The 13,186-nt window shown below is 38.2% G+C and overlaps 1 protein-coding gene across 1 annotated transcript in view; it reads left to right on the top strand.

Moving 5' to 3' along the window:
• The first annotated feature begins 1,337 nt into the window (after window positions 1-1,337).
• LOC145769023 (uncharacterized) overlaps window positions 1,338-13,186 on the top strand; it is a 169,802-nt gene continuing 157,953 nt past the window's right edge. Inside the window, exons 1-4 of the mRNA XM_082580621.1 lie at window positions 1,338-1,622; window positions 4,472-4,567; window positions 5,722-5,835; window positions 12,405-12,839. Coding sequence (XP_082436747.1) covers window positions 1,338-1,622; window positions 4,472-4,567; window positions 5,722-5,835; window positions 12,405-12,839 — 930 coding nt within the window. The remainder of the gene's footprint in view (window positions 1,623-4,471; window positions 4,568-5,721; window positions 5,836-12,404; window positions 12,840-13,186) is intronic.

The following is a 13,186-nucleotide window of genomic DNA, read 5'->3' as shown; positions in this document are numbered from 1 at the left end:
AAAAATAGGTGTGCTACTTTAAACACTGTCCAAACTCATACACACCAACATAACGCTACATCGCTAAAAACAAACACTAAATTGCAAAAACAAAAACACTACAACACTAGATGCAACCGAAAAACACTAGATCTAGTGGAAAACCACTAGGAATGGCACTACTGGCTAGTAGGCTAAAGTACATGGCGAGAAGACATCAAAAAACAACAACAAGCTTTTTGGTATTATGATGCTGTCATGCTGTGCTGTGTACCGTGACGAGAGACCATTCTGACGAGTTAGTCTAGCCGCTCTAGCGAATGTACGCATTGACATCACTGGGCAAGCAGCTCTACCTTACCATAACCATAACACATCTGATTGGCTAAGCAGCTGGTGACGTTTTGCAAAACGATTGAGGATTGGATAAAACGAAGGCGTTTTTTGACATTTTTGAACCTGGGAAAGCAACTTTGATAGTTGCTTACCTGGAGCTTCAGTGGTTGTTTCTGACAGAAGCGTTTGCGTTAATTGACATTTATAGGCAAGACATGCGGTTTGGTGAGGACTTAGACTACTCACAAGCGTTACGAGTAATTCTAGTCACGAATACAGTAATTTTCTAGTTAAAATAGACGTGATAAAAATAATAAGAAGTTAAACCTAGAATTCAGTCATTATATTTTGCATAGTTTTCGCTCAGGTAAGCATTGCTTTCCTCGCTTTCCCTCACCGATCGTCACTGCGCATTAGTTACTATAACAGTTAGCCCAGTGAGTTCAGGCTATAAGTTTTACTCTTGTGTGTGTAGTTCATACAGCCAGAGACATTACAATTTGCATTATTGCTTACAAAAAGTGTTCAAAAGTCCTGATACTGGATCCAGAAACATTCTATTTGAAAAAGCACGATGTCTTAGAACTTAGATGCATTGCTGATAAGAGAATATGATCTGGTTAGCCTAGTCAATTAGTGCACAGCTGTACTGGTAGGTTACCAGTTATATGCCATGGGTGCTTTTTGACTTTCTAAAAAATAATGCGTTAAAATAATTTTTGAAAATTTTGTAATTTGCGGTGTGCGGTGCGGTGCAGTGTCAAAGTTCCAGACAAATTGCGGTGTGCGGATAGATGATGCAGTTGCGGTGCGGTGTGCGGATAAAATTTTGGGTTTAATTGCTGCATCTCTAGTACTTAGCCTACTTACATGCAGTAACATCAAAGCCAAGTATTTTAGTTTGAGGTTATTAACCAAATATCACATCATTAACGGTAGGTTACGAACCATATCTCATAATGCATATTGCACACTGTTTTGCACTTTCACTAGACTACTGTATGCTTTGCATTGCATGAAAGATGGAAGATACGGAGCAGAAATTCACGGGGAAGGAAAAGCATGGGAAGACGAAAAAATTTCTTGTGAAGAAAAAACGCAATCCCGATCAGACCGGAAAGCCAATTGACTGGAAAGGGAAAGCCAAGCGGAGAAAGTCTGGATCAGCAGGATCTTTGAAAACATCATCCTTTACTCATGCAGCCGGTGGTGAAGGTTCTCACCGTAAAGCTTGTGATTCTGATGAAGACTCTACTTTCTACAGCGGAAGCGATAATGAGACCGATTCAGTCATGACAGGCACAGAGGTTGTAAAGCTTTGTTGTTTGATGTTAAAGATCTAGAATAAGCTTGCAACGAACATTAAATAATAATTCATGTTATTATTTAATTCGATAACCTATAATAAATTCTTTTTAATTTAACATTTTCATGGGAATGCAATTTCTTTATGCTAGCCACTTTATCTGGTCCAGATCTGGTAAATATTGTCAGATCCATACATGATCCAATAAAGATCTGGACCAGATGAAGTGGTGGTCTGGGGTTGTTCGAAACTGGCATATTTTAAAATTATCCTGTTCTATTTTAGCCTAATCATTTTCATTTCAAGAAACACACCCATTGGTTCACAGCCTATATTATGATACTCAGCCTACAACAACGATATCAGTTAGATTTGGCATTGAAAACGAAAAACGTAACACTCAAATGAGAAGCCAATAACTTTTCTTTGAGCACTCGTGCCCCTTTTGTAGAGATATAAATAACATAGGCTCAAAAAACTGTTTTGTTTGAGATTTCGTTGCAGAACCAGTCTTGGATTTGACTTTTGGTAGAAAAGTGTAGATGAAATACAGTTGAACTCGGGAAATTTGCACAGAAACAATAGAGAAATTTATCCGGAAGTGTCTGGCAGTACTGCTAAGACCTTTGTAAAAAGTCTAAGTTACTTTAAGATGCAATAAAATTATATCGTATTATTTTATTTTTTATAATTAACGTGCCCGGAACGAAAAATATTGTGCTAACTACAATAAGGGATATGCTACATCTGCTCAAACGAAAAAAGGTGGCAAAGCCTTGAATGGTTTAATACAGGGGTCACCAAATGGCGGCCCGCGGGCCGTATGCGGCCGCCACGCTGTATCGCTGCGGCCCGCGGAAGGTATCAGCGTACAAGTATAACCAAAAATACTTTTCTTGAGGAGTCAATGAGCATGAAGGTAAAAAATACTTTCCGGGAAGCATATTTTCGCTTTGCATGCGATTCCACCGACCGACCATTCAGATTGTAGTTCTAGGCGGGGGTCGCTTAAAGTTATTCCAATGCGATGTCCAGCCACACTGTCCCAGTGGTTGATTAAAACGTCTGTTTTCGAATTCCGAAATTGTCTGTGAGCATAGGGTTGCTTATTTTAAGTTTGTAAGTGTCATGTAAACACTAGCGTGCGTTTCACCGTTATTGTGTTTCACGAACAGTGTTCCGGTTAAGCAAGTTTTTGTTAGCAAAATAGGCCGGTATGCCAACTCAATTTATAATAAATTGGCAAAATATTTTATACAAATTTAAACACATTTTCTGGTTGTATCAAGAAAATGCAATATCTTCTGACAGGTGTTGGTTGTATTACTTCTGGTTGTATTATGGTTGTATTTTCATAAGACAACTTCTGGTTGTATTATGAAAATATTTAGTTTGGTACTGCGAAATGATGTTAATCAACAATTCTTGTCATGCTGATAAGCACCTTAAGTGACAGTTGTCTAACAATCAAGAAATACGGTTTTATAGACTCTCACAAAAAGATGAAAAACCAACTCATTGCTTTTTTAGAGGGAACACCGTTCATGAGTTACGATAGAAACGTTTTTTCGGTGATTTCTACAAGCGTTTGTTTCATGGTGCCTAGTTTCTTTCTCCCTGTTATTGAAGCCTATTTTTCGCTGATATGTTAGCAGCATAGCAGGTCATTGTTGTTGCCTGTATTGCGATGTGTCAAACATTTCTTTGGTTACTGAAACTGTTAATTGCAAGGTATCTTTTGTGAAGCGAAGTGACAACATCACTCTTGCTTGGCGATAAATATTCTAATGAAACCGTTCGCCTCGCTACAAGTGCGCAAAACAAGTGGCCTCGTTTATTAGACATTGTTAAAGAAGTCAAAAGTGTTGTTAAAGGAGCTTGGTCTGGCAGTAGCGTTGTTCGACTAATTTTGTTGCTGCGGTATTCTAAGATAAATAGTAACAACATGTAACGCTGAATACTAGGTACGAAATGCGTTCATTTCTAGCATAAGAGTCAACCTACCTAAAATTTTATTAGTGCGGCCCGCCACAGCTCTCCTAAGTGCCAAAGTGGCCCGCATGCAAAAAAGGTTGGTGACCCCTGGTTTAACACGTTCCTGAATTTGTTCATGTGATACGATAGGCAGAATGTAGGTAAATATTCCCCATGTAAAATCCTCCTTCAAAAATGCAACCCTGTTAATAACCCCGGAAAAAAATCACCTGCTTTACTCAATAACGTCCATCGGAAAATGTTCACCACATTTCCACTCTGATTTCTATAAGTTATCATTAGGTGATGACTGATGATGATTTAACCGTTGCGTCCTCAAAAAAAACTTTTTGATCTTGTCATTAAAACAGAAATAAAGCTGTAAAATATTGAAGAGTGAAGAAAATTAAAAAGAATGTTGTAGACTAAATCTAGTTTGTGCATAGGCTACAAGTATGGTTTGTACATTTATTCTATTGTAAGTTTGCATCTTGAAAAACACAGGAGGTAGGCTATTGCATGAGACCAACAGCGTAATCGCATTATCGCACACAATAACGATAGCATGCATTAGCTGGAAAGCTCAGACGGGTTAACAAACATTTGTATTTTGTACAAGCTCCTATTTTTTTTCCAGCATTTTGGTAAAAAAACCTTGCTTTTTGGTAACTTTAGCGCAGACATTGCACTTTAAACATCAGCAAGGACTTCAAACTTTATATAGTTTGCTGTAGCTAAGTTTTTCGTTATTAGTTATTAAGCCAATGTTACAGCGCCTAACACAGTCCAGTGGCTGCAGTGCCTTGATGGAATGACGTCACTGCTACTATCTCACACGCAAAAAGAAGCATTTTGAATTACACTTTATTTTACCAGGAGTATTCCTACTTGGATGTAGAAAAAATTAAATCCAAGCCATACATGACGGCACAGATGTTACACGCACTCAAGATGTCTCAGACACAAAGTCAAGTAAGTTGTTCAAGCAGAGCAGTAGAGGAAATAAAAAATAATTTTTTTGTAACATTATAGTTTCAACGAATTAAAATTCCTAGACGATTGTCTACAATGCCAAAGCTGAAGTCAGAACAAACCATAAAAATACTTGAAGTTTAAATGGTAGGCTATTGGGGATTTTTTAAAAAAAAATGTTGGAGTATTGTAGCCTACTTTGTTTTGGAAGCTATTTTACGTATTTTGAGCCTTAGGCCTGATGCTTTTTTGGTCGCACTTGCACTTAAGAGTAGACCTGTATTTATAACATAAAAGGTTTGGTTAGGTTACATTGACATTGTTAGATCATTATGTTACATTAATTTGGTTACATCAGTTGATGATCTAACAGCGAGGCCTGGGTAGGTTAATTATAGCGTATTATGGTTGAGCGAACGAAGCAAGTGAGAAAATTTGTAGAAATTGAAAAAAAAAATGTTTTTCTGTTTTTGCTTTTTTTGGAGGGGGAGAACGCCCGTGAACAACTGACTAAGTTTGCGACACCATATAACCGAATCCACTACTGATACTAATACAAACATATAGGTACAGGCTAATTATAAAAAGTTTGGTATCATTGCTGAAATGTTCTTATAAAACTCTGAAGTTCTAATCTGGAAGAAGCTCGCAGAGCGGAGACCAAAATGTAGACAAGCGTAATAATTTGATAAATCTACGACAAAACGTATTTGGTTTGAGAGATCTGTCTTTTTAAATACAAATTTTTGCAGCTGCAAGTGTAATAAGTCTGAATGTTTCGACGTTTTAACGTTTTTTTATTCTCTTGTAAGCTTATTTTACATGGCAAAATCGTCATTTCCGTAGGTGGCAATTGACTAGTAGACCGTATGGTCGTCTCGTTGTCTCCCTGTCGGTATGGGAACTTGTGTAACTTTTGCATTGTGTATTTTGCAATATTGCATATTTCAAACATGTACCTATGTTCCTGTTACTGACAAATAAAACATTGATTGATTAATTGATTGAATGTCTGATATGCTGCTCTAACTTCTAATTGTGAAATCTGACTAAAATCTAACGGTAGATAGCCTACCTTTTTATTGTAGTAGGCTAGAGCTAGAGTAGGCTATTCAAGTGATATTATTCTCTTTTTCGCTTTTGTCATTTCCTAGTTGGACTACCATCATGATATGAAAAAATTGCAAGGGGTGTACAACCTGGATGCCTGTTTGTCCAATCTGCCTGAGATTGAAGCAGCAAAAAAGGCTTCCCACTTAGCCAGCAAAGTAAGGAATGAGGACAAGTTAACCTTACATGTTACATGCTAAGATTATTTTTTTTAGCTACAGTGCTTTTCTACACTAGGCCTATTAACAGTGATTTCCTGTAAAGCATCGTTAACAAATTTATGAATGAAACTGAATGTAACCAATTAGCGTAGAAACATGATCGTAGTACCATAATATCAATTGTACAGTAGGGTGGCTCGTTTTTGAACTTTTTTTTTTAATTCTCTCGGGGTAGTAAGGAAATGGTGCCAATGAGTGAGAAAACAATCATGACAAAATTTGAGATTCGTAACAAATTGTCTTCAGCCTCCTCATGGGGCCCAAAAATCGAAAAATGGGGTCAAAAACGCAATTTTTTTCAAAAATATTTTTAGTTTGGGTAGATACAATATTGTTTACATATATCTAAACAACCTAAAAAAAAAATTGAAGTCATTTGAACTATTCCTTCAGCTTAATCCTCACAGCTTCTGAAAATTTTTATTTTGCTGAAAATTTTGCATTTTTGTTTGTGGTTACATAACTACAAACTTCGTCAGTGACGTAACTTCAAATAAAAGACGTCACTTTTTCCTACCAAATTAACCCAATTTCATTACAAAATGACGCAACAGCTCAGGGCAGGTCTATAAAGAGAAATACAATGACGTTTTATAGCTGGCAAAATGTCTAACGCAATTATGTATCATGTAACCACCCACAAAAATGCGAAATTTTCAGCAAAATGGAAATTTTCAGAAGCTGTGAGGAAGCTGAAGGAATAGTTCAAATGACTCCAATTTTTTTCTTAGGCTAATTAGATATATCTAAACAATATTTTATCTACCCAAGCTAAAAATATTTTTGAAAAAAATTGCGTTTTTTGACCCCATTTTTCGATTTTTGGGCCCCATGAGGAGGCTGAAGACAATTTTTACGAATCTCAAATTTTGTCATGAGCATTTTCTCACTCATTGGCACCATTTCCCCACTACCCCGAGAGAATTAAATAAAAAAGTTCAAAAACGAACCACCCTATTGTACAGTAGGCCTATGCTTAAGCACAATAATAATTGTAAAAACAGAGAGAGACTGTTCACCAGGCATTTTATAATAAAAGTAATTTGCGTTCTTCTGGTGACTATTTACTAGGTTACCTCCTGATGTTAAAGATGATAACTAGCTTTTGTATTTCCGACGTTTCGTCAGTCAGCACGACTGACTTTATCAAGGTGGCTAAAACAGGTTAACGTTTTGTGACGAAACGTCGGAAATACAAAAGCTAGTTATCATCTTTAACATCAGGAGGTAACCTAGTAAATAGTCACCAGAAGAACGCAAATTACTTTTATCACAATAATAATTATTGTGCTTAATTATACAATTATTGTATCAAATCTTTTGTATCTTTGCTTGCTGTACGTAATGAATGCTTGTTTATTGCATTGTAAAGTTGCATGTGATAAATGTGACTGTGCACGACGGCTTCAAAATCGATTAAATTTTCGTTATTGTTCGACTTGTTTCTTCATTGGTACTTCTGCAATACTTTTACATTTTTAGTATTGTCAGGCTGCAGAGGGTCTGATCTTTTTTTTGCCTAGCAAGGGCACGTCCTTTAAAAAGTTAAAACTGTTTACTCTTGTTGCCTTTCTCTTTGCATTTTAGAAGTACAACACGCTACGATGCGGTAGGTAGTGGTAGTCACTCCAGTAGTTACTTTTAGTTAATGATTTTATTTTGTCAACGTAATATTATCTTTTGAGCACACAAAACGCAAGTCGCTGAAGTCAATTTGTGCATTTACAATCAACGATTTTCTGCATGTTTATTGACGACGCGAAGGCAAAATGAAAAAAGTTTTCTTTTTGATGTTTCCACCTAATGCAGCTTGTTACGACACAAACACTAATTGTCTCAACACTGTTTTGCCTCGAGACTAACTTACCAAATTAAGCTGATCAGTGACTGATCACTGTCTTGACGGCATGCTTTGTGTTTATTGCTTTATTCTTTGTAATTTTCAACCGTCCGAGTGAGCGAAGGTTGTTGTGAAATCCGTGCAACTGCTTCTCCATGTGATTTGTGTTTTATTGACTGTGATGAACTACAACATTTGGGAATGATATCATCTTTTGTCGTGGATTAACAATCACAAAAAAAACAAGTGCTGTTGCCTGGGTAAGTTTTTACTTTTTAGATTTTTTAATCAAAAAAATATTTTTGCCAGTTCTGCTACTTAAAAATTCATGAAACTATCACACAGAGAAGGCAATATACCTTTCCCCCAGCCAACCAATAAAGCATGACGTGGAAAACAAAGCACTTTAGGAACTGAAATCGTAGTCGTGAAGCACAGTTTCTGAAGTTTTGGTTGTTGTTTTGATCGAACAATCGCCCATTTTAGTCGTAGGTACATTTTGTACTAAACGTATTTTTGACTGAGTGTTACAATAAAGTTATCTAATTTCAGAAAAAATTAAATTTACTTCAGGGCCGTAGCAGGGCCGGATTTAGCTGATGGGGGGCCTGGGGCACTTTTAGATCGGGGAGCCCCCCGCGAAAAAAAAATTTTCGCGCCTACGGCGCGAAAAACCACCTCTACGTTTACAGCAGCATTAATCCAGCACTGCACAAACAAACAACATTTTGCAGAAACTTCAAAGGCTGAAAGAAAAAAATAATAATAACATAAAATCACATTTTTTCCACGTAGGGGGGCCCTTCAAAAGTCGGGGGGCCCGGGGCACATGCCCCCTCTGCCCCCCCCTAAATCCGGGCCTGGGCCGTAGCCCATGGGCCTAACTGCCGCCGGCACAGCGCTATAGTCTACTGCACGGGGCCACTGAACGAAAGGACCTCGCGTTGATAAATTTTATTTTAAAATATTTTAGTCAACAACTAAAGTAAGTAGCCTAAACTTGTTATAATTTCATTTAGAACAGGGGTTTTCAACCTGTGGGTCGCGATCCTTGTGGTCATTAGCTCCTGCGAGTTTTATGTAGCTTACGTCATTTCTACGTTCTATAATATGCATAGAAACAAATGGAGGCCCCATAATTGCGTCAGGGCCCAACTGATTAAGCTATGGCCCTGATTGAATGGCAGTCCAGCTCAATAAAACCACGCAAAAACGCTTATTCTACAGCTGTGATAGCCTACCTCAAATAAACAAAAATTACCCATCATCTATATCAGGGATCACCAAACTTTTTTCTCTGAGAGCCGGATTGCTGCGAGATTAACAGCTGCGGGCCGGATGCAAAATGCGAAAAAATTCATTGACTTGAATTGAGCACAATAAAAACAAAGTCAGCGGTGGAATAGCAAAGTTGTGATGAAAATCGAAAGGTTGCTGGAAAAGTTATCCTTTGCTGTTAAGAGCGTCCGCAGGTTTTCGGTTAGGGAGGGGTCAAGGTGGGTTCACTCTGCCCTTTCGGCCGGATGCAAACTTTTTTTGAAAATTTGACCATTACACCATCCAGTTTATCAAGGATTGCCGGCTATATAGACCACCTCATGGTATGGAAGGCCTAGTTTCTATCGATGACGACACCAGGCAGTGGCTAACCAACGGATGCCCTGACATATAGCGACAACACGAGAGAAGAAGACACCATTCAGACAATTTATCATTTTATCAGTGTTTACATTTCTACGGATTTTTATCAAAATTGGCCAGAGCAAAAATTATCAGAGTTATATAATCGTTTTATTGCATACTATTATCGTGCTCAAGTGAACCTTGCGTAAGGTGTAATATATACATTTGGGGTAATAATGCACTTTGTTTTGTCATAACTGTGTGGTTTCCGCAGCGACCGACTGCTAGTAGCTAGTAGTTCCAAGAAGAAATAGTAAAGGAAGGTAAGAACAGAGAAAAAGAAGCATTTCAATTACGCGATGGTATTTGGGAGTCTATAACCTTTAAAACCATACACAGAAAAAAGTTATGAGTTGTGATTATATCAACAGCAAATTTGAAAATTATTAGCGATTGTTCAAATAGCTTAGTTTCAATTTGCCAAGGACTGGTAGAAGTGTGGCAAGCTGTTAATGCAGTTTACCAGTAGCTTATAGTGGTGATTTGAGATTTGCAGTGAGCCTAAAAAGATTTGAGCATTCTGCACAAATCCACAAAATCAATTATTCTGATATCTACGAACCACAAAACAAAGATGAGTGTCCACAGAAGCCGAATAAACTCGGACAAAAATTCGTTCATCCAAAAAGTCATCCAAAAATTCGGAAAAGACCCACGTCGACTTCACTTTTTATTCAAGAACTGATTAACTAAACTGGTGGCTGATTGTTCTTTTCTGTATGATTCAATGTTACGAACAGCTTCATTGAATTTACGAAATACGAAATGATTTTATCTGAAACTGTGAATAATCCTTTTTCAGATTTATGTGAGTTAAAGCCAGTGCCCGCACTAGTAATGTGGTTCTGAGAGTACAGGAGCTCAAGTTGTCAAATTTTGCGATTGCGGGAAGCTCGTAGGTATCTTCATAAATTAATAGAGGAAGTGGGATACTCCCGAAGAAGGGTGATGATCACAATCGGAGAGCTTGACCAGCCAGTCATCACTCGTATCACCTTCACCCCTCCCCCCCTTTCAGAAAATTGCCTATTTTTGCATGTTCTCGCTTTTTTATTTTTCATCCAACAATTTTCCAGGGGGGGTCAGCTGACCCCATTTTCCCCTATGTGCGGACGCCCTTGCCTGCTGTGATACACTACAGGGCATCGTGCTCTTGAAAAAACATTACATCTTTCCAAATTTGGCCTAGGCCAGGCTACTCAACTAATTTTAGCAAAGGTCCATTTTGACAAGTTGAATATTTTTACGGTCGGGTGAATATTTCACATGCAACCACAAAAATTAAACAACCAGTAAGCAACGAGCACCGAAACACTTTTCAGGCAGTGTGTAACGTAACACGACTTTTGTTTAACACAAACAAAGAAACAAAAAATGAAAAAATGTATTGTGTTTCTTTGTAGTGTAGCTGTGTGGATCGCACATCAGAGAAGACGGCAAAGCGTTGGGGGTCTGGGGGCAAAGCCCCCAGCTCCTTGGATAATTACAAAAAATTGCTTTTTCCTAATGGAAATCTGTTTTAAGAGGCCCTAAAATGTGGCAATGAAGTTATTCTTCCGGAAGCCCGAGATCCACCTTCAACACCCAGAAGGTCTGGATTCGGACCGCGGTCCGCCAGTTGAGTAGCCCTGGCCTAGGCTGTCTCCATTTGTGGTGGCCTAATGATAAAAACAGAACACCAACAATGTAGGCTGCCTGATGGAAGAATGTACAAATTCAACATACAACAACGAACTATAAGAACGAACAATTTTAACAAAGAAGTTTTTATTACACAAAAAGGCAAAGCAACGGTTGCTAATGCCAAGAAAAGCGCATGTAGCCTACAGAATTGTAGCGCAGCTGTAATTTCCGCAGTACGGTACGTGGCGGGCCGGATGAAATCAGTTCGTGGGCCGGTTCCGGCCCGCGGGCCGTAGTTTGATGACCCCTGATCTATATTGTTATTCCAAGTTTGTTTATTTTGGCTAAATAAACAAGCTTGGTGAATGGCATTCTTAAAGTTATTTCCCTTTAACAATTCTTATTTGCCTACTCCAGTTGATTTATATGCAGTGTAGGCTAAGTACGCCACGAGTGATACATTGTTTTCACAAGCAAAGAAGCAAATAAGGCTACAAATGGAAACCTACTTAGCCTTCTTATTACAGTAAATAAGACAATAATTTTCACTTATTATTATAAAGATACAGACGCAGGAAGAAATTTCAAATCTATCAGAATTGTAGACCAACAGCATTTTGCTTTCACACCAACACAGTAACACATGGGGCTATTTTTACAGAAATACAATTCTTGAATAGACGTTTTCAGAAGACTGTTTCTTTCGGTCATTGCATACAGACGAACGGATCCGGGAAATTTATGTTACAATTTTCCCACGAAGAGATTATGGTTTACCGTTGTGACCAACACACTACCAGCAATTCTTTCAAGTGCCATAGCTTACGTGCTGTAACATAGCCCATTAATAAGTGGCTCATCATTATATCACTTGGCCTGTTTATATTATAAAGTAACTTGAATAAAATATAACAGTCAGTTTCTTGTTTTTTTAACGTTGATTCGACGTTTTTCCGAAAATTCTACCAACTGCTAAATTCAATTCAATTGCCAATTCTAAAAGCCTCATTCAATTTTCAACTGCTAAACAAGTTATAAATGAAGCAGCCAGAGCAGTGGTTCTTAACCCTTTTTTCTATCAAGCCCCCCTTCAATAATGGTCATGTGCCTCGCGGCTCCCTAGATTTTAAATCAGTATCATACCAAAAATTTGCATTTTTGTCTGTTTATTGTACACATCAGTGAGATACTTGGCACTGCTTCTTAGCGACTAGATTTTTAATGCGAGGTTTAACTCCAGAGAGTGAACAACGTAAGTCTCCTTCAACTCTCAGCCTGTTTCTGTACTTGGTCTTGATAGGAACGAGAGCAGAAAATGCAGCTTCACAAAGATACTGTACGTGGATCCAAACATTGTTAGAATTCGAAAAGCCCGAGTTGCGATAAGAGGGTAAACAGGAAGGTAATTGGCCCAGAACGATTCAAGTTCCAGTTCTTCGAAGTCTTCTTTAGCTGTGGAGTTGAACTTCATCTCAAGAAACTCCTCTTGTCCTTCTTCGAAAATATTAACTACTTCGCATTGAAACGGATTTCTGATGAACTTCCAGGTTTCACGCTTCTCATCCAGATCTGGAAAGTACTTGATGAACTCCGCTTTCAATCCATTAAGGTGGATTTATATTTGTTTCTTCAACTCAGACTCAAAGTTACCATCTTTGAGAGCAGAATCCAAGTTACTGAAGCTCGCTGGATTTCCTTGTTCAATTCGACTCTTCCAGAAGTCGAGTTTGGCTATAAAAGTTCGAATGATGTCATGATGCTTAATTATGTTGATGTTTTTCCCTTGAAGCTTAAGGTTGAGAGTATTCAGTGGTAGAATGAGGTTATTCAATGGTTGAGAGCATTCAATGGTAGAATGAGGTTATTCAATGGTTGAAAGTATTCAAAAAATTGAAATTGTTGTAGAGCTTGCGCCCCCCTGAGAGATGCTTCAGTTGCTTCACGTCCACTGAGCCAGAGTGATTGTTTTACACGTCACGCTTCATTGCACAGAGCTGCGGGAAAGGTGACATAGCCGCTTGCTTTTTTCCCAGCCTATAGACAGCATGTTTTTGCCGATTGGCTGGCGCAATATGGGGCAGAGTTGGACTAGAATTCTAGATAATTGTATTTGTATGTTTCGATGAATTAGAGCGAAACGTC

Source organism: Aplidium turbinatum, chromosome 4 (assembly GCF_918807975.1).
Source record: "Aplidium turbinatum chromosome 4, kaAplTurb1.1, whole genome shotgun sequence".
NCBI lineage: Eukaryota > Metazoa > Chordata > Ascidiacea > Aplousobranchia > Polyclinidae > Aplidium > Aplidium turbinatum.
This window is presented reverse-complemented; position numbering and strand designations above follow the sequence as displayed.